The 20,368-nt window shown below is 32.6% G+C and overlaps 2 protein-coding genes and 1 long non-coding RNA gene across 3 annotated transcripts; 2 read left to right on the top strand and 1 right to left on the bottom strand.

The window, feature by feature from the left end:
• The first annotated feature begins 3,265 nt into the window (after nucleotides 1–3,265).
• Nucleotides 3,266–9,696, top strand: LOC134701076 (uncharacterized). Its single transcript, XM_063562221.1, has 4 exons — nucleotides 3,266–3,480; nucleotides 7,328–7,423; nucleotides 8,647–8,753; nucleotides 9,328–9,696. The coding sequence occupies exons 1-4, from the start codon at nucleotides 3,399–3,401 to the stop codon at nucleotides 9,535–9,537; spliced, it is 495 nt and encodes a 164-aa protein (XP_063418291.1). The 5' UTR covers nucleotides 3,266–3,398; the 3' UTR covers nucleotides 9,538–9,696.
• A 4,442-nt stretch (nucleotides 9,697–14,138) lies between these two features.
• Nucleotides 14,139–18,908, top strand: LOC134701072 (uncharacterized). The gene is made up of 4 exons (XM_063562217.1): nucleotides 14,139–14,382; nucleotides 14,837–14,932; nucleotides 18,084–18,193; nucleotides 18,614–18,908. The coding sequence occupies exons 1-4, from the start codon at nucleotides 14,289–14,291 to the stop codon at nucleotides 18,812–18,814; spliced, it is 501 nt and encodes a 166-aa protein (XP_063418287.1). The 5' UTR covers nucleotides 14,139–14,288; the 3' UTR covers nucleotides 18,815–18,908.
• LOC134701074 (uncharacterized) lies at nucleotides 15,545–17,311 on the bottom strand. Its single transcript, XR_010104030.1, has 3 exons — nucleotides 16,847–17,311; nucleotides 16,388–16,465; nucleotides 15,545–15,645 (listed from the first exon to the last, which is right to left on the bottom strand). It is a non-coding gene; the product is annotated as an uncharacterized LOC134701074 (long non-coding RNA).
• Nucleotides 18,909–20,368: the final 1,460 nt, after the last annotated feature.

Below are 20,368 nucleotides of genomic sequence, written 5' to 3'. Positions count from 1 at the left end.
ATCATTGATGCACAAGAACTTGATCATATAAATACAACAATGTAATTATCAATTGAAAGATGGAAGAATGAACAAAATATTAGAATGTTGTTGTCCAAATAAACTTGATTTGTTTTCTCATTTGAACCATTCAATAAAGATGTACAGAGGAAGATCTTTGAAGAACAGATTGAAAAAATGTTTTGTCTAAGAATTGCAAGAATATTCTAGTGAATGAAATTATTTATTGACTTCACTCTTATATAGTGGACTGAATAATTGTACATAGCAAGTTGCGAATAAAGAAAACAAAAACTTTAACAAAAAGTGTTTATATTATAAATTTGCAAATATAAGCATACTATTATGTACACCACAAAAGTATATATAATTCAAATTGTTTGCATATACAAGTATTGCAATGAAACTATAACAAAGAAAATATTACCTCATGAAAAGAGTAAACTATTCAGTCAGAATAAAAATATTATATATATATAAAATATTTTTTCAGTTCTATTTTTCATAATAGAATAAACAAGACAAAGATTTCAAAACAATATTTTTTTCATTTATTTAGACATTTCATCATTTTGTTTCAGTGAAAGGACTATTCTTTGACTGTAAATATTATTTTACATTCCAAAATAAGATTAATCTTTATTGTCATATAAACAAATAAAAAACATGTATGTGACAAAATGATTTTTTTTTATATATATGTATATATAAAAAATATATTAAAAAAAACTTGTATACATTTAAAACATTTTACTACCAAACAGCATTCATTGTAACATACACATAACTTTATATTTATATATATATAATTATAATTTTAATCCCATAGGATTTTATTTTGTCCCATGGGATATTGAAAATCCCATGGGATAATAAAAATCCCATGGGATTTTTTTTGTCCCATGGGACAACAAATATCCCATGGGACTACAATTATCCCATGGGACCAAAAAAAATCCCATGGGATTTAACCAAAATCCCATGGGATAATGGTCAATCCCATGGGATTTTGCCCTGTCCCATGGGATATTGAAAATCCCATGTTTTTATAATTGAAATTGCAAAATAAATATGAAAGAAACAGTAGAAAACCAATGAAATTATTGAATCCCATGTAATTCCGCACATTTTGGTTATATACATGATATTGTAGCTTTTGTTTGAGGCGGCGGCGGATTTGCAAATGAGTGTTTTGCAAATTAAAAGTGTCCAGTGTTTATAGTTCAAAGTGTCTCCATTGTTTATTTTCATTGTTTTATGTAAACTGTATATTATGTTTAATGTTTTAAGCCATTGGCCCATGTGGGCGTAAAGTGCTATTCAATAAAGAATTATTAAATGAAAGCGCAGTAAGAAGACTGAAAATTTACAAAATAAATGAAAATGACTATGATTTTTAAGAGCTGTTTAAATCAAAAGTACCGTTTCAGGAAAAATTAAATTAAATGGGTTATACGTTGTAAGTGTCAGTTTGACGACTTTTTCTTGGCCCTGTTCGCTAGGTCACGGTCAAACAACTTTCAATTAATAAACAAGTCAATTTTCAGTGTTAAGTTTTCTGTATACGTTAGTTTGAAAGGATCAGAACAACTGGTGATAAATCAATGATATTTTCTATAAAGTTTCAATACATATCAGTTTGACGACTATTTCGAGGCAAAATATAGTCACGGTCAACAATAAATAATGTTTTCAATGTAAAGTTATTGCTTAATTCAGTTTTATATAAACTGCTTATGAAAGATCAGCAGTGGTAGATCTATCCATTTTCAAAAGGAGGGGGTCCAGGCCCAAGATAAAAGGCGGGTTGCAACTGTAAATGTCCCCATTAGAATACATTGATGGTCCAAAAAAGGGGAGTTTCAACTCCCTGAACCCCCTCCCCCTGGAGCAGCCACTGATCAGAAATATTTTCTATAAAATTGCATTTCTGGATCAGCCACTGATCAGAAATATTTTCTATAACATTGCATTTCTAAGAGATCAGTTTGACGACTAGTACTATTTGTTTATTGTTTAAAAAAAAATCAATTATAAATTTCTTGCATCCACACGAATTGCATTGTAACTGTTCATTTCTTACATTCCCCCATTTCGGTGATGACTTTTGTTATTAAAATTACCAAGTAGTTCGAATTACACCTCAGTTTGACAATCATTTTAACGCGCTGCCTTCTATGTCATGGCCCAGCAATTTCGAATTTATTAGCAATGTTGTTGTCCATCAGATTGTCTTTTTCCGCAGAAATTTCTACCCGACAGTCGAGACAAATTTTTCTGAATCATCAATTTATTTATAGATTATCGTTGATAATCTCAACGAGATTGACTTTCTCGCTTGAGCCGGTACGGCGAAAGCGAGAAAAGCAATCGAGTTGAGATGACCAATGATAAGCTGTCTATCGCTATTTTACCTATGACGACGTTGTCAATTTCATTAGCAACGCCACGTGCCTCCTTAGTTTCTAGCGATAATTTTCCATCTCAAGCGAGTAGCATCGTATTATTAGTTACAAAGTGTACAATTGTCCTAATACGAGAATTAATCGGGTCAATAAAATTCATTGAACCGGTAAATTTCGTATTACTTTAGGACAATTGAACACTGTGTAACGAATTTATCCTGATTTTGTTATATTACATATTATTTTTTAAATTCAATATTAGGACAATATCCACCAAATATATTTAAGATTAAATCTAAAACCGTGAAAAATTAAAAATATTAGGACCATAAAGCAACTCAATTTTTTTTTTAATTAGGTCAATGGTATGTATACTTAAAGGAGATATTTCCAATTGACGTAATAAATAAGGGAGATAATTCCAATTGACGTAATAAAAAAATGTACTGAAATATCAATATCAGCCAATCAAATTGCGAGAAATTACTCTAAATCAGGAAATTAAAAATTATCACAAAAAAAGATCAAAGGAAAAATGCACAAAATAGCGATAATTTGTTATACTAGTGTATATATATATTGTCTAAAAATAACAATTTAATGACTCTTTCAATTTGCGACATTGAACTCCCAATGAGAGTCTTAAATGCCTTTGATAGCCGATCATAGCCATAAATGATTCATATTTTTTTCCAGATTAGTGGCATAAAAAGTGGCCCATAAATCCTCCTTTTTTTATGTATTTTATTGAAAAAAAAATAGATCAACCTTTGACAGATTAAAACCATCATATATTATATATTATAACATATATGTGTGTGCAGATTCAACGAAAACTGCTCATATATCAAGTGTCCGGAAATACCAATTAAATTTAAATTCTTGCACATTGAAAGTTGATCTGGAAAGATCAGGAAACTTTCCGTCTATTTTTAGCATTTCCACAAAACATCATTCTATTGATTCCACTGAAGACTGACAAACACGTAATCGATGGAGGCTGCAGCGATGGAAGGCAAGAGGAAAGTTGTTATAGCTATGGATGGGAGCCAGCATGCTTTGTATGCATTAAATTGTGAGTACTTTACACTGCAAATATTTAAAGTGATAATTCATAAAAGTAGGTCAATATACAGTTAACTATTTACGATAAAACGGAAACGAAGAAAGGAAGTCAGATTTCATTCACAAATATATGTTTATATTTTTATTGATCGGAATAATGTTGTTTTTATGAACATTCTTCTTTCCTCATCTAAACTGCATATCTAAATATTTATCGTTTTAAATTAGGCCTAGATGTCTGTCAACACGTATACACGTTTTATGTACCTGTGCAAATTCACGTTCATATGTTATGTGTAACATGTGTAATGCACCAAATGAAAATAAATGTTTTTATTATTAAATTAAGAAGTTTCGTAAATTGTAACCTGTGACTGCCAATAGTATAAAAATATTGGCAATGGGAAGAAAATAGTGTCCATATATACTCTTTTTAGCTCACCTGGCCCGAAGGTCCAAGTGAGCTTTTCTCATCACTTGGCGTCCGTCGTCCGTCGTCGTCGTCCGTCGTCTGTCGTCCGTCGTCGTTAACTTTTACAAAAATCGTCTCCTCTGAAACTACTTGGCCAAATAAAATCAAACTTGGCCACAATCATCATTGGGGTATCTAGTTTAAAAATTGGCAAGATGGCCGCCATGGCTAAAAATAGAACATAGGGGTAAAATGCAGTTTTTGGCTTATAACTCAAAAACCAAAGCATTTCGAGAAAATCTGACATGGAGTAAATTGTTTATCAGTTCAAGATCTATCTGCCCGGAAATTTTCAGATGAATTGACAACTGGTTGATAGGTTGCTGCACCTGAATTGGTAATTTTAAGGAAATTTTGCTGTTTTTGGTTATTATCTTGAATATCATTATAGATAGAGATAAACTGTAAACTGCAAAAATGTTCAGCAAAGTAAGATTTACAAATAAGTCAACAGGACCTAAATGGTCAGTTGACCCCTTTAGGAGTTATTGCCCTTTATAGTCAATTTTTAACCATGCATTTTTCGTAAATCTTAGTTATCTTTTACAAAAATCTTCTTCTCTGAAACTACTGGGCCAAATGAAATCAAACTTGGCCACAATCATCATTGGGGTATCTAGTTTAAAAATTGTGTCCGTTGACCCGGCCAACCAACCTAGATGGCCGCAATGGCTAAAAATAGAACATAGGGGTAAAATGCAGTTTTTGGCTTATAACTCAAAAACCAAAACATTTAGAGCAAATCTGATAGGATTTGATATTGTTAATCAGGTCAAGATTTATCTGCTCTAAAATTTTCAGATGAATTGGACAACTGGTTGTTAGGTTGCTGCCCCTGAATTGGTAATTTTAAGGAAATTTTGCCGTTTTTTGTTATTATCTTGAATATTATTATAGATAGAGATAAACTTTAAACAACAATAATTTACAGCAAAGTAAGACCTAAACATAAGTCAATATGACCAACAGTGTGTCCTTTGTTGAATATTCACATAGACCAAGGTGAGCGACACAGGCTCTTTAGAGCCTCTCGTTTATATATATGGACACTATTTTCTTCCCATTGCCAATATTTTTATACACTTGACAGAACGTCTAGTGCCTGTGCTGTGACACTCAAATTTAGGCCAAGAATAAAATGAGATATGGAATTTTCATCAACAAGATATCAACCAAATTACAAAAACCTTGCGAAGCCCTCTTTATAGTTTAGTTTGCATGCACATTATGAGTATGTCATGATATATTTTACAGTTATGCAGTTATTTTAATTGCTAGATACGATAATATGTTTTAAACCTTGAGCCTAATCCAGTCTCCTGGAAGGGTTATGATTCTACCCAATTTTCCGAGACTAAATCTGTTTTTTTTTATACTCGTGACCGCAAATCGTATATTGCATCAAATTGTCGTCGTCGTAATCGTCGTCCGAAGACACTTGATTTCCGGAAATAACTTTAGTATAAGTGAATAGAAATCTATGAAATTTAGCTTTTCAAAAAGGGCTATAGTCGACTCTTAGCTGATGAAAATGGAAAGTGCTCTCGTTTTGTAGATTAATTCATTTACTAGAATAGCCACGTGCATCAATCAACAAATTTTACCACACACGTGAGGTCACACGTTATGAAGTAGTGTATATCGTTTAACGTTGATGTTTACGAAACTCAAGACGATTCGACTATTTATAGATAAAAGTTACCTGTGTACCAATATCATGAATATGCATGATTAATGACCAGGCAAAATCTAATTGCTAATATAGAGAGGACAACTCCGATATTCTACAGGATTGAAGGACATTTACTAGGTTTGGATTGTCCTAACCAATCAATTATACTTTGATTATTCACGTCTCGTAATATCTTCCAATCAGGTAGCAAGAAAAATTCACGCACTCACTGTGCATCGTTCAATTCTTAATATTGACTCCTAGGAGTCGATAATAATCATAAACGGAAGGTTGAAATTGATTTTAGGGTTGTGGTCCTAAAAGTATAGAAATAAGGGGCCAAAATGGGGCCCAAATTAGCATTTTTCAAGTTTCATGACAATTTTTTCGCGTATCACATAATGGATCGCTCTGAAATTATACGACAAGGTTCCATAACAAATGGATGGTTATGATCGGCTTTGGTGGGTTATGACTCAAACCGTTTTGGAATTAGGGGCAAAAAAGGGGGAATACAAGGGTGTCCTGGTTAATGGACAATTACTTTTAAGTAAAATTTGGATTACCTCCCTTACACTGCTTTTGAATTATATATATATGCTTTTGAATTATTAAATGGGTAATTATGGTTGCAAACTCCATTGGAAATTTGAATTGAGATTTGAACCATATCCTGGAAAGAATTGTTTTTTTGGATAAAAAGGGGGGGGGGGGTAAAAAGAAATTATGGGGGACCTTAAAAAAAAGGGGGGTCAATTCCCAACAGCAAGTGATAAATATTCAGAGATGTTTGCACTTTTTCTTAGCCAAAAGTCATAAAATATACAGTAGGACATGGAAAATAAAGCATTTAGCAAGGACGGGGACACCAACAGTTTTTTTTCTAGTCTTATACTCTTATCAACTTATAGTTTATATCTGTTTGGTTGGTTGTTCTTTGCCTTTTTGGTGTTATTTAGCACGAGAAAAATACAAAGCAAATTGATTTCAGATATTTAAACCGTGTGTCCAGTCGTATGTGTTAGTCCAATACAAGAATTATACAATATACTATTACTATAGACCACCAGCGAAACTGATTTATCATGTTTACTGTCAAAAATTCACATTGTCAGCTGATAAAGTGAATGTACAAATTACAAAATTAAAACTTGTTGAAAGAAGTGAAATGTTATCTTCAGGTTTAATTGCATTTCGTATTTTAAGATTTTCTTATCGGTAGTACATTGCAAAAACTAAGCCTCAAGAGTTTGAATTATTCAAAGAATTTCAATTTGTTCTTAATAATTAAAAGTGTATCTTAATTTACGGATTCTTATCATATCTTGAGCGTTTGAAAAATATACTCTAAGGGATGCCGGATTTTGGCACAGAGATGACAAAAAAAAATGTTTTCACCAATGCTTGGTATAAGTATTAATTTATAAAAACTTATTTATTCCTAAACAATTTTAAAACGAAACTTGAAATGTAACATTCCTTGCTTATAGGAAACACGTGACATCATTATTAAGCCATATAGTCAAAGAGTGATAAAATTTGGAAAACCATTTGCAAGAAAAAGTCCAGACACATGTTAAACTACAACTGGACGAACATGCATTATAGTTTAAGTATTAACCCCACACTACACTATATGTACGAGTAGTTGACATTGAATATACATGTACTTGTACTCGATATCTAAATATAAATAATCTATTTTGTTTTCAGGGTTTAAAGAAAATGCACACAAACCTAACGATTATGTGTACCTTGTTCATTCTATAGAGTTACAACATGCACTTCATAACTCAAAATGGCTTTACGGTAAGTTATAAAATTGGTATCCAGGGAAAAGATGATAAAAAAAAACGGGGGGAGGGTGAGCATGGTTCATAAAACAACTGTTAGATCCGCGAAATATTGTGTGGCTTAAAATACTAACAAAAAGAAAGCTACAGCCTATTATTGACCTAAGAAAACAAACTGTATATATGTCTTGGGAGTTGGGTGTGACGTCCATTTTCACTGAACTAGTACACCATTTTAATTAGGGGCCAGCTGAGGACCATCTCCGGATGCAGGATTATTTTGCTGCGTTGAAGCCTCATTGGTGGCCTTTGGATGTTGTCTGCTCTTTGGTTGGGTTGTTGTCTCTTTGACATATTTTCTATTTCCATTCTCAATTTTATTTAATTCATCGTAATTTTTTAACAATTTTATAAACTAATAATACATTTATATAACGAATTACGAATACTATTTATTATAACGCATTAAAGAATTGTCATAACTTCAATTCAAATCTTTACTGTAAATAAACTAATAAAACAAGGTTGTAATAAATATACCACCAAGTATTACTAAAAAAATAACCTGTATAGTTTATATTATTCGTGTAAAAATTGCTGTAATATTCGACTCATTTGTAATTGCTTTAATATTGATGGCGGTGCTTCCTATTTTTTTCCATAAAGATACAGTTTAAGATATCCTAAAATTCGATTACTATGTAAATTCGCATACAATCTCAGAGATACATCCTGGCAGACTCGCATTTCTGTCAATACGAAAGGTTCTAGAAATACATTTATATACAAACGTTATTACATAAAGTGTTTCAGTTAGATCTTTTTATTGACATATTTCTTCTTCACTTTAATATTCGGAAGTACTTGACGAATTTTTTTCAATATTCTTCTTAATATTTTTTCCTTGAAGTTTTGCAAGAAACGTGACATACATTGTAAACTATATAGCACAAGTTTTGAAGTGTTGTTCGTGTCTAAAATTTGCATATAGTTTAAAATTACATGACTGCATACTGATGAATTAAATTTCCTTAGATTTTGGCATTACATTATTTTTTTCTTTCAAAGTATGAATTCATACATCTATCTTGATGAAGTTCTAATTCTGAAAGCATTCTTTCATGTAAAACTAAATCAAATGAAATATTACAAGACACTAATGCACAAGGCATAATTTCTGATATATATCGATATTGAGAAAGACCTTTTTTCAAATTTTTTATTTTTTTTATTTTACAGAACCCCAAGCAACCGATGTTGACACATTAGGACCATTGATACGAGAAGAACGCGCAATTATCAAAACCAAAATGGATATGATAGGAAAGCATCTCGTAGATTTACAGGTAATTTTGTTTGAATCTGCATACATTTCTTGCTGGCATATACACACCCAAACTATTATAGACACGCTAGATAGTTCATGTACTGAAAGAATAATAGCGCAAATGAATGAATGAGTGATTACACTGCATGGCATTACCCTCCCCACCCCACACCCCATCATCTGTTGTAAAGAGAAGTTTAGGTAACACCAACTGTATAAAATATGAACACAACACGTTTTAAATTTCATGCGTCCGAAGCGCTTTTCTAGATTTACATTCATCAGGAACGCTCTAAGCCGAATATTTGAGAGCCAATGAAGGTACGTACGTGTTGAAAGAATAAAAAGCGCTGTACAATTTAATTCTGAGTGGAATTTTGTTTACAGCTCTTTTATTTTTATCAAAATGGATAGAACAGCTCTAAATAAATCCGAAGCAAATTTTTAAAATTTCTTGGTTTTATTTGGCGGATTTTTTTTTTATTGACTCATGTTGATAATTCATTTGTGAACAGAAATCAAGATATATTTTGCAAAGAAAAAGAAAAAGACTCATCTTGAGAAATTTTAATCTTTTATTTGTTTCTTTATAGATGGAAGGTGAAGTAAAACCTAGCGAGTCAAAAAATCCAGGAGAAGGTATCATTAAAGCAGCAGCGGAGGTGGGGGCGGAGTTTATCGTGACTGGTACCCGTGGTATGGGAACTATTCGCCGTACGATCCTAGGAAGTGTTAGTGACTACGTTTTACATCATGCTGAAGTACCAGTAATTGTGTGTCATAAACACAAGGAAAAACATTGAATGTTTGTCTGATTGTTTTGAACGGTTTTATTGAGACAAAGATTTTTATTTTATTTTATTTGCCAAAGAACCAGACACGCATTTTTTGACAACTACTTTATTTTTATTATTTCCGACAATTAATATGCTTGGAATATTGAAATAATTTTTTTTATCTCATTTCGTCTACTTTTCACTTGGATATCCGAAGAAGAAAACATTACAGGTAATTTGGTGGCGGACAAATTTGTCGGCTGTCAACAGTTTCTGTGCAATTACTTGTGAACTATTTAACATAGTACTGTTGATTTTATTATTATTATTCGTTGGATACCAATTTTGGTTGATTTGGCGAGGATACAGGTGAATCACGAATTTAAATAATCAACGAATAACATAATTTCTAAAGGAATGTTTGCAGACTTTGATAGAACCACGAAATTAAATGTCAACGAAAGTGTAAGTTTCCCCTAATCTTCGAAAATTGGTACCCACGAACAAAAATGTATAGAGGATGGAAACGGGAAATTTGTTAAAGATACAACAACCCGACCAAAGAAAAGAAAACAGCCGAAAACCACCAATGAGTCTTCAACACAGCGAGAAAGTCTTACATCTTGAGGCGGGCTGCAGCTGACCCCTAGACAAAAATGTATACTAGTTTAGCAAAAAATTGACCTCACACTAATCTGCGAATTATATAAATAAACTAAAATAAGAAAGAAAAAAAAATAACAAAAGCCAGAGGTTGTATGCTTTTCAAATTTTAATATGTAGATACTTGTTTTTATACCATCTACTGTGGATTCATTTATTTTCGTGGGTACCAATTTTCGTGGATCGAAAGAAACATACACATTTGAATTTATGCACTTACTATTTTGTAATCCCGAAGCGTTAGAGGCCACATGTCATATTTCCAGACTTTTGGAATTTGTGTGATCATCTCCTCCTACAGGTGTCATCCTAGATCATTGAAGCTTCACGTACAAATTGCACGCATATTTAAATTGTGCACCTACTGAAACAGAACTGTTCCAGCAAAATTTATAGAAGATGGTATTAATTTTATGAAATCAACTCCCCTTACAGTTTTTATTCCAGATCCTTAAAACCTCATGGACAGATTGTTTACATATTGATGATTGAACACATACTGTTACAGAAATGTTTGTCATTTTGTCAGCAACATTTACAATTTTGGAAAGATGGTAGCAATTTTGTGTAATCAATTTCTCATCATACTTTCATGCCAGATCTTTGAAACTTCATTAGCAGATTGTACACATATAGAACTTGTGCACCTGCATGCTGATACATAATTGTTTGAGGAATTTTCACCAGTAGTATGACATACTTTTTCATTTTTCTACAAAATTTACAAAAGACAGTACCAATTTTGTACAATAAACTTGTCTTACAGTTTTCATCCCTCAAAATATTTATTAAAGCTTTTCACTTCCCATAATGTATTGTTATGCCCCCGCGACAACATGTCGGGAGCGTATTAATTTACCCCTGTCCGTTCGTCCATCCGTCAGTTTGTATCGTTTGTCCGTCTCGATAAGGATACATTGTTTGTCCGGCTATCTCCTCCTACAGTTTTAGTAGTACAATGTAAATACTTTGTAGGATGTTTAAACACAGTCATGATGATGGTGTGCATGGCTACAGGATTTAGATTTTTTTTAAATATTCTGAAAATGAACGGGAGGTGGACATTTGGATTTTTTTGGTGTTAGCTGCATTAAGAGATCGTGGTTTGTCCGGCTATCTCCGCCTACAGTTTTGGAGATGCAGCTTTAATATTTTGTAGGATTTTCATACACATAATGGATGTGTGCATGGACATAGTATATTGATTTCATCTAAATATTCTGAAAATGACAGATAGTACGGCTTAGTCACTTTGTTGGTATAAGCTGCAAAAGGAGATCATGGTTTGTCCGGCTTTCTCCTCTTACAGTTTCGGAGAGAACACCTTTAATATTTTGTAGGATGTTCATACACATAATGGAGGTGTGCATGGCCACAATGTTTTGATTTCTGTTAAACATTTTGAAAATGACAGTTAGTTGGACGTAAGTTTTTTTATTGGTACTAGCTGCATAAAGCCAAGACGGCTATCTCCTCCTACAGTTACATCATCATGCATAGGGTTAAATTTATAATTTCTGTATAATTCTTAAAGATATCAATCATTAATTCCTGGCCCAAAGGAAAAAAAAAAGGAGCTATTCTTATCGTCCGTCGTCTTAAATTTTTCACAAAAAAAAATATTTTCCTTTAAAAGTTCTGTGCAAATTAAAACCATATACTTTTCCATTAAAACAATTTGCAACATTTGGATATTGAATTTAAAAGTTGTCTCTGATTATCAAACCTACCAACACAACATGGCCAACATGGCTGAAGATGGAACACATGGTTAAAATGCAAATTGTCTTTGCTATCTTAATGACCGCTATGAGTAGAGAAAATCTGCAGGGAATAATCAGAATGATGATTTACACTACCTTTTGCATCTATCTTTATGTCATTTAGCTATCGGACGAAGTGGTACAGGAAATATTGTCATAAGATGACGTATTTTACCTTTTTTATATAATATTTTTTTCGTTTTGCATGATATTTTGACAACAACAATAGAAAAAGAGAAGCTTTAAAAAACAAAATTGCTCCACAAGATTTACAAATATGTCAACAAGGCTGTCGGAAATAATCTGACGAGTCTTTATTAGTGTTTCTAATATGACGTGCTTCTTTCGCTTTGTAAACAACATCGTGATAAAAATTTTCCATATATCTATACTTAGCGCAGACTCAGAGATATACACAATAATGACTGTTACTTTTAATACTTCCCACGTAAATCCACATGTATTGGAACCTATTTGCAAACCGTTTGCCGATTTTGTTGTTTTAAAAATTGCAGTTAAAAAAAGACTAAATAACTTTTATTCGTATTCGGATGCATAATAAAAAGAAGTAAATGCATGAAAACTGGGAGAAATCAATAAAATAAAAATAAAATAAAATTCCGCGAAAGTCTTTTATTGTTTTTGACGCATTTAAGTCATTTCAAAACATGACGTCATACAAATGAAAACTCTACAGTTGAACATTTTCTGATACGTGAACTATTGAAATTCGTATAATATTGTATTAAAATTGATTTGTAAGGTAGGTTTTGTTTTGTTTTCTATTCTATTGCATTTTTCGCATATTTACTGATTTCAGCAAGTCAACATGGCGGCTCCTTAGTTTCGAGATGTCAACTTTGGATTTGACGGTAGCTTACGAGAAAAACATGTGAATTAAAAATGGCAAATGTTGGGTTTGAGAATTTAAAGAATTAAACAGATTTTTTTTCAAGCGGTTATTCACGAAACAATCCATGCAAGCGACAGATTTTATGAATGTTTGAGCTTTTTTTAACCGGGAGTAAAAAAAGAACAGCCACACACACAGCATGCCTACCATCGCTTCAGTTTTTAAATGACCGTATATGTCCTATTAGAATCGAAATAATTCCTTGAAGCCATAGATTGTTGGAAATTTACACATGGCCTGGGCCGTGATATTCGTTAATTTTATCCCTCGCTAACGCTCAGGATAAAATTCGAATATCACGGCCCAGGCCATGTGTAAATTTCCGGCCGTGATATTCGTTAATTTTATCCCTCGCTAACGCTCAGGATAAAATTCGAATATCACGGCCCAGGCCATGTGTAAATTTCCGGCCGTGATATTCGTTAATTTTATCCCTCGCTAACGCTCAGGATAAAATTCGAATATCACGGCCCAGGCCATGTGTAAATTTCCAACAATCTATGGCTTCCATGAATTATTTCCTAAATATATTCCTCTTAAACGACGATTTGTACCATTTTATTGCGTGATTTTGCCTATTATCTTGAAAACTATTATAGCAAGTAGACAGAAACATCAAATCGCTGATAAATTAATTATCAACAAGGTATGGAAGATCTACGAATAAGTCAAATATGGCCATATTCGTCAGTTTGGGTCCTTATTATAGGAGTTGTTGCACTTAAATCGTCGACGTTTGTTATCACTTTTTGGGCGTTATGCTTATTATTTAAAAAAAACTATAACCGATTGACAGAAACTTTGGAAGCAAAAATGATGCACAAGAATTGTGGATCAGCCCCTTTTTCTACCGTTGATTCGTACAGAACAGATGTTGATTATCAGTATATCATAGAAGCCGGGTGAATATATAGCTATACTTGATGAACTTACTCCTGGAAAGAAATAAAGTAAGATGATCATGATAGTAAATAATATATCTTCCTAAAAACACACACATTAAATGTCTTCCGGTTCATCATAGATGTGTGTCCTTGAAAACCATTATTTTATTTACACTGAACTAAATACGACTCAGAAATACGATCTTTTTCTGCAGTGAGAGGGGCACTGATTGGTAAAAAATACTGAACCATCTAAATCCAGTAAACAATCCGAATCTATTCAAGATTACTGCATAACGCATTTTTTTGCCAATGAAGTGTGACGCAATTAACTAGTATCCAAAGCCTAGTTCTTTTTTCATCGAAAGTGTTAAAAGGCTAAGATAAAGATAAACAAACTAACAACCTACGATATTAAACCTCTCTACCAGTAAAAATTGTCGGGCTGTGAGCCAAGAAGTTTACACAAATATCTGCTGCTGTTATGTAGAATGACAGAGAAGAATTCAATTACTATATGTTGTCTTGTGTGCTAACTAAATTTGTTATATAACTATGGCTTCAGTTGAGGAAGGAACGACAAATGAAGGAAAGAGAATAATTGTTATTGCTATGGATGGCAGCGTTCATGCAAAATATGCTTTAACGTGTAAGTATTATCTTATTGCAAGCTTGTATTTACAGTAGGTAATATTGTTAACAGAGCGTTTAGTGCAGAGTTAAAAAAAAAAAAATAGACATTTTAACCTTTATCTCTTTAGTTTCCATTAATGCCATCCTTTTATCTACAGATGTTTCGTCAGGTTAAATAATACTGTAATATTTATTCATTTAGAGCAATTCAACTTCCCTTCAAATATATTTTGGCAATTTGAGTGTTACATGATATGTCGTATTTCGAAAATCTAAAACATTTTAATGACAGGGCTTTTGCTATATTTTTACTGTATCGTTTACTATAGGAAATTGTTGTAATTCCTGCGATAACTTGAAGTTTTCGCGGACAGTGAACTGATGCAAAAGTACACTCGTGTTACCCAAATTTCCACATCGTAATTTATACTTAAGTGATTTATTTTATTTTTCTTATTTTGATTTTTCAGGGTACAAAGACAATGTGCATAAACCACATGATCATGTGGTCCTGGTGTATACAGTCGAACTAGGAACTAAGCTTGAATCGACAAAATGGGTATACCGTAAGTGATACTATATAAACAGCTTCGCTAGTAGTAGAAGTATACATAGTTCACGTTCGGGAGCGTAAGAAATGCCTTAAAAAAGCGGGGCTTAGACAAATTTATACTTAACTTATAAACCAAAACAAAAAGAACAAAAGACAAACAACTGTTACAGTATGCAATACATTACATAAACAACGATAAGTGAGCAACATGAATCAGATCACAGATTAGAGGGATCTCATGTGCTCCGGAAGGGGCAAGCATACCCTCCTCCGCATGTGGCACCCTTCAGGTCACAGTCGGGTAAAAGGAGGATGGAAATTTGATTACGACAATTGGAACATATCCGTCGTTATCTATGAAAAAAATATTCCACTACAGTCAACAAACGCGTGATGCCGTCCATAAACATGATAAAATTTCAAAAGGATGGTTCCGACTTCACCACTTGGAACTCTTGGTTTAACAGCTTATTTTTGAACAGTGACAATCTTTAAGTAAATTATGAAAAGCATGCTCACGAGAGGCATATCATACATAATTTCTGACAGCTCTTATTTGTAGTTCCGTGCATGGAAAGAAGTTTCTGATGAACATTAACAATTCAGTCTTTCTCCTTCTTTTGGAGCGGGGTACTGTGATAGTCGTGTTTTACGGGGTATCCATAAACGACAAGTCTAGGGTTCTTTGACATCACTTTATTAAGTAAATATAGGAAATAAATAACCCTGCAATAACAATAGCATATAGTTATCACATTTATCAATATCACAGTCTTATTAAAGTCTTATACTATAAACATATAAATATTATACTGGCGTAATAACAATGTCACAAGATCGTAAATAATAATCTATTCCATTTACAATAAACTATACTGAGTATCAAGAATGCGGTGACATTCACAATATGCAATACACTTGCAATTATATCTTTCTAAATATAAATGCATGCTTTTGATAAGTCGTATCAAATAGTATATCATTATAATCAACCAAGTGTATTATAAACAAGTCGAATGTATCGTACTTCATAAACGAGTGTCATTCGTAAAACCTTTTAGCATACAAAGGTTATTATATGTTCACTATAGTATTCTATTCTATTAAGTTCGTATGCACTACTGTAATGTATAATATCTATGTAGGTACAATATAATATATTATTGTATAGCAATATAATATTTCCCACAGAACGTAACCAAAAGTTAGCGTGCAATAAATTCTAATATTGCACTAGTGCAATAAATCTTCGAAATTCATGACGTCATCAACGTTTAAATCTTAGTTTAAACCAATTTTTACTTTCAAATATTATATTGCTATACAATAAAAGGGTTATTGCATGAATATTGGGAAATATTGTCCCTCGTAGAACATATATTGCACTCGCAAGCTCGTGCAATATAAAATTCTACTCGGGACAATATTCCCCAATATTCATGCAATAACCCTATAATATGACCCTTACCAATCTGTGGAACCAGGTTATAAATCTAACATCTACAGTACAACCAGTATGTTACAGGGACATCATAATCTATGTGTCCTGAAAATAATACACAATAGTAAATACTAGGATCTTGGAAAATAGTGATCCCTTATATAAAATACAACATATTAAAGACTGATATAATAAAATCAAGCTATTACACAGAATAACCATATATGACAATATGAATGCAATTGTCAATGTGACGTCATAGATCCATAACTGAAAGGTCAAGGTCACTTTCAAAATCATTCGTAAATCTCCCTTTCTACATTTAAACTACAGATTCAAATCATATATTCTCAGATTAATACATCAACTATCTTACTCCTATCATATCTAAGGTCTATGGGCAAACCTTACTATAAACGGGCAGAATTGTATAGCATGCACTGCATACGCCTTTCATACACCACAAAGAATATAAAATCTACTTACCAGATATAAAGAATGTAATTTTCAATAACTACAGTTGTTCCAAAGTATGGAAACTTCAGTGAGTAATCACGAGCACTAAATATAATGTCTCTATATAATTTTCATCACTATATACGGTTTAAATAAGAAGTATATATTAAATATGTATGTCTCCAAATTTCAAGAGTTAACCACCATTACTTCTTTTCCAAAATCTGAGGTGTGTCCAGAATGACCAATAAGAATTGACCATAAAGGTAAACAAGGTGTGACAATTAATTTACTAATGAGTTGGACAGGTAGATACTATTACAACTATGCTCAATGAAGTATGACTGACTAGAACTTCCATACATTTTAAAGTGTAAAGAGATAATAGACTATAAACCAAAAGATCAAATAATCAGAGTAAAGTAATAAAGTCTAATATCTGGCATATGATAAAATGTAAAATACTAATAAATCATATACGTAAAAATATACTCTGTCACAGTACGATAATAAATTATCATTTCAGCCATTTCAATAAGTACTACCGATCCACTGTCATCGGCTTATGGTACTTTCTGAAACGTTAGATCTTTGATTTTTTACCCGAATAATCTTATAAGACAACACATTTTCTCATAGTATACTTGACTTTATTTCTGAATCAAAATTACTGAAAAAGATATTGGTAGAGAGTGTCATGTGTTTTCCAAAACAAAATTTGATATGAGACACAAGTGTTCATTTGAAGCACCTTTAGGTATTTATAGCACTTGTCTGGCCTCGACATGTACAGTACGGATGGGCATTGGCTACATGCAGCTTACATAATATTCATCGTATATACATTCAAATTGCGTCTACTCGTAAAAAATCTGAATAAACAACAAGTTCTTCTCAAATACTTTAAAAAATTACAAATAAGCAATGCATTAACATAAAAAAATAAATAAAATGTCTTAAAAACTCAAACCATACTGGATACTTTCAGATTATTTGTATACCAGTAAGAAAATCAAACTCGCACAAAAAACAACAACAAAACAAATTGTTAGACATGCATTTATAGAAATAATTCAGAAAGACTTTATAAATATAAACTAGAAATGAAGCCCCGATCACGACATAGACTTGGAATATTAAAAATCGCATCTCGACGTCTTTCGAGATCAATAACTGTTGCGATTCGACTAGACTTTAAAAAAAAATTATCATGTAATATATGTGAAATGTTTGTTTATCTTCAATTTAGTTTTACGATATTTTATAGATGCTGATGGTGACCGAGCCACGTCTGAATTAGCAGAGTCAATGTCAGCTGAACGTAAAATACTGAAAGATAAATTAGAAATATTTGCAAGAATGTTGCTTGATTCAAAGGTATTAAAATTAAGAGATGTAAATCATTAACAGCACACAAACTTTATAAAAAGACATCAGTGTATATTCCAGATTGTATATGTGTACAAGTACTTGTAAAAGGAAAACAAAACAATAAGGGGGGAATGGGTGATAACTTTAATATCTACTGCTCACTTCTGCGCACTAAACATGTTGTCAGTATTATCCATGGTCTTAATGTTGTTGCATATTTTTTTTTAATTTACTTAAGAATATAACTACTAGGAAAAGTAAGCTCATTGAAAAACTTCATTAAATGTTGAAAATCGATGAAATGGATTTCAGACCGTAAAAATATAAACACCAACTTTCTATTCAAAACCTTTCAATGTTTATTTTAGTTATCTCTTTTGTATACAATAAAATTAGATATTGCATTAACCTCTTTCTTTCAATCAGATTGCAGGTGAGGTTAAAGCCGTCCATTCAAAAAATCCAGGAGAAGGAGTTATACAAACAGCAAAAGATGTAGGGGCGGCCATGATTGTTACTGGATCACGTGGTTTGGGAGCTATTCGGAGGACAATACTCGGAAGTGTTAGCGACTATATTCTCCATCACTCAGTTGTCCCTGTAGCAGTTTGTCATCAAAGAGTTTAACAACTAATTATACAAATAACTATATTTTGCATATGCGTATGCTTAAAAGCCTCGATGCATGTTATATTTTGTAATATAGCAAATCCTCATAAATTTTTATTTTCAAAAATAAAAATAAAACCGTGCATTTATGTTTTATCCACAAATACTTCAGGTGTACTATCCTATGACACGGAATATGAGAATTATAATCCAGATGCCTTTATAACAGTCATGAATAGTCATTTTGGGGCCGTTTTCACTCGCGGTTTTGTTCTTGATGTTCGGTGTGAGCCAATGCTCCGTGTTAAAGGCCGTACTTTGATCTATAGTTGTTAAATTTTTATACATTGTGACTTGGATGGATTGTCACTCAAACCACAACTTCTTATTTCTGTTTATAAAAGGTAATTTACAGTAACATGTAACATGACTATACTAGAACATAATGTACATCAAAATAGGCAAAAGAAATGTATAAAAGTCTTATTGTAGTGCATGAATATACTTGCAGGAGGTCGTAGCATCGCATGTCCGATGACCGCGGTTTGGTCAAACCAGTGACTCTTGATTTGTGTTTGCTCCTGCTGTTCTTAGCACGCAAAAATCAAGAATAAGAAAAATGATAATTAATAAAAAAAAAAAAAAAGAAAGAGAAGACGTGGTATGATTGCCAATGAGACAACTCTCCACACGATCATGACACTGCAATTAACAGCTTTAGGTCACCGTACGGCCTTCAACAATGAGCAAAACCCATACCGCATAGTCCGCCATAAATGACCCCGAATTCACTAATGTCAAACAATTCAGGCACATACATAAAGAATGTGGCGGAGTTAAACATGTTAGCAGGATCCCAACCATGCATCCTCCTAACCTGGGACAGTGGTGTCTTCTCATGGTATGTAGCCCTGTTAGCTATACTAATCCATTTGTAAATGTTAAAAATTTGATTTGGCCTAAAAAAAAAAATAGAACAATTCAAGATATATATGCAGATCAATCAAACAAGCAATATATCCTTATTGTTCAATTTCAATTTAACATACACAACCTCGCTACGAAAGGGAAAAAGACCATCCAGAGACAATTCACAACCATACATTTGAGTTATTCTACTGAAAATCGGGTATTAATAAACAATGATCGATGGCTGTTACAGTTTCTTCGATTAAATCTTTTTAAAACAGATTTTTACTATACTTCCTTGTTAAACGTGTTACGCCGATTTCATCACTTGACTTGGAAGGCTAACCTACACCTACTTCATATGCTTGCATGTACCTTAGCTGCACAGGCATTTGTCTCAGATTTCCCCCCTATATACCTTAAGGTATAAAGGGGAAAATATCCTGAGACACGTGCCTGAGCTTAGCTGTGTCAGAATTATTCTATACATCTTATTGAAATACTCCAAAACGTAAGGGAGAGGTAGGGAATTATTAGAGACTATGCTAAAGTTGTTGAAGACTGTTGTACTTTGAAGAAATTGTAATTGTCAGATAATAACATTTTTTTCAAAGGGCGATAGTCTTCGAAAAGACAACTGTCCATGCAATTTTTCAGTATCTG

This window comes from Mytilus trossulus, unplaced genomic scaffold, assembly GCF_036588685.1.
Source record: "Mytilus trossulus isolate FHL-02 unplaced genomic scaffold, PNRI_Mtr1.1.1.hap1 h1tg000211l__unscaffolded, whole genome shotgun sequence".
Classification (NCBI taxonomy): domain Eukaryota; kingdom Metazoa; phylum Mollusca; class Bivalvia; order Mytilida; family Mytilidae; genus Mytilus; species Mytilus trossulus.
The sequence above is the reverse complement of the archived record's forward strand: the minus strand, read 5'-3'. Positions and strand labels throughout refer to the sequence as shown.

Coding starts and splice junctions, on each gene's coding strand:
- LOC134701076 (XM_063562221.1), top strand. CDS start 3,399: ATGGAGGCTGCAGCGATGGAAGGCAAGAGGAAAGTTGTTATAGCTATG. Junction 7,424..8,646: donor TAACTCAAAATGGCTTTACG/GTAAGTTATAAA, acceptor TTTATTTTACAG/AACCCCAAGCAACCGATGTT. Junction 8,754..9,327: donor AGCATCTCGTAGATTTACAG/GTAATTTTGTTT, acceptor GTTTCTTTATAG/ATGGAAGGTGAAGTAAAACC.
- LOC134701072 (XM_063562217.1), top strand. CDS start 14,289: ATGGCTTCAGTTGAGGAAGGAACGACAAATGAAGGAAAGAGAATAATT. Junction 14,383..14,836: donor TGCAAAATATGCTTTAACGT/GTAAGTATTATC, acceptor TTGATTTTTCAG/GGTACAAAGACAATGTGCAT. Junction 18,194..18,613: donor GAATGTTGCTTGATTCAAAG/GTATTAAAATTA, acceptor TCTTTCAATCAG/ATTGCAGGTGAGGTTAAAGC.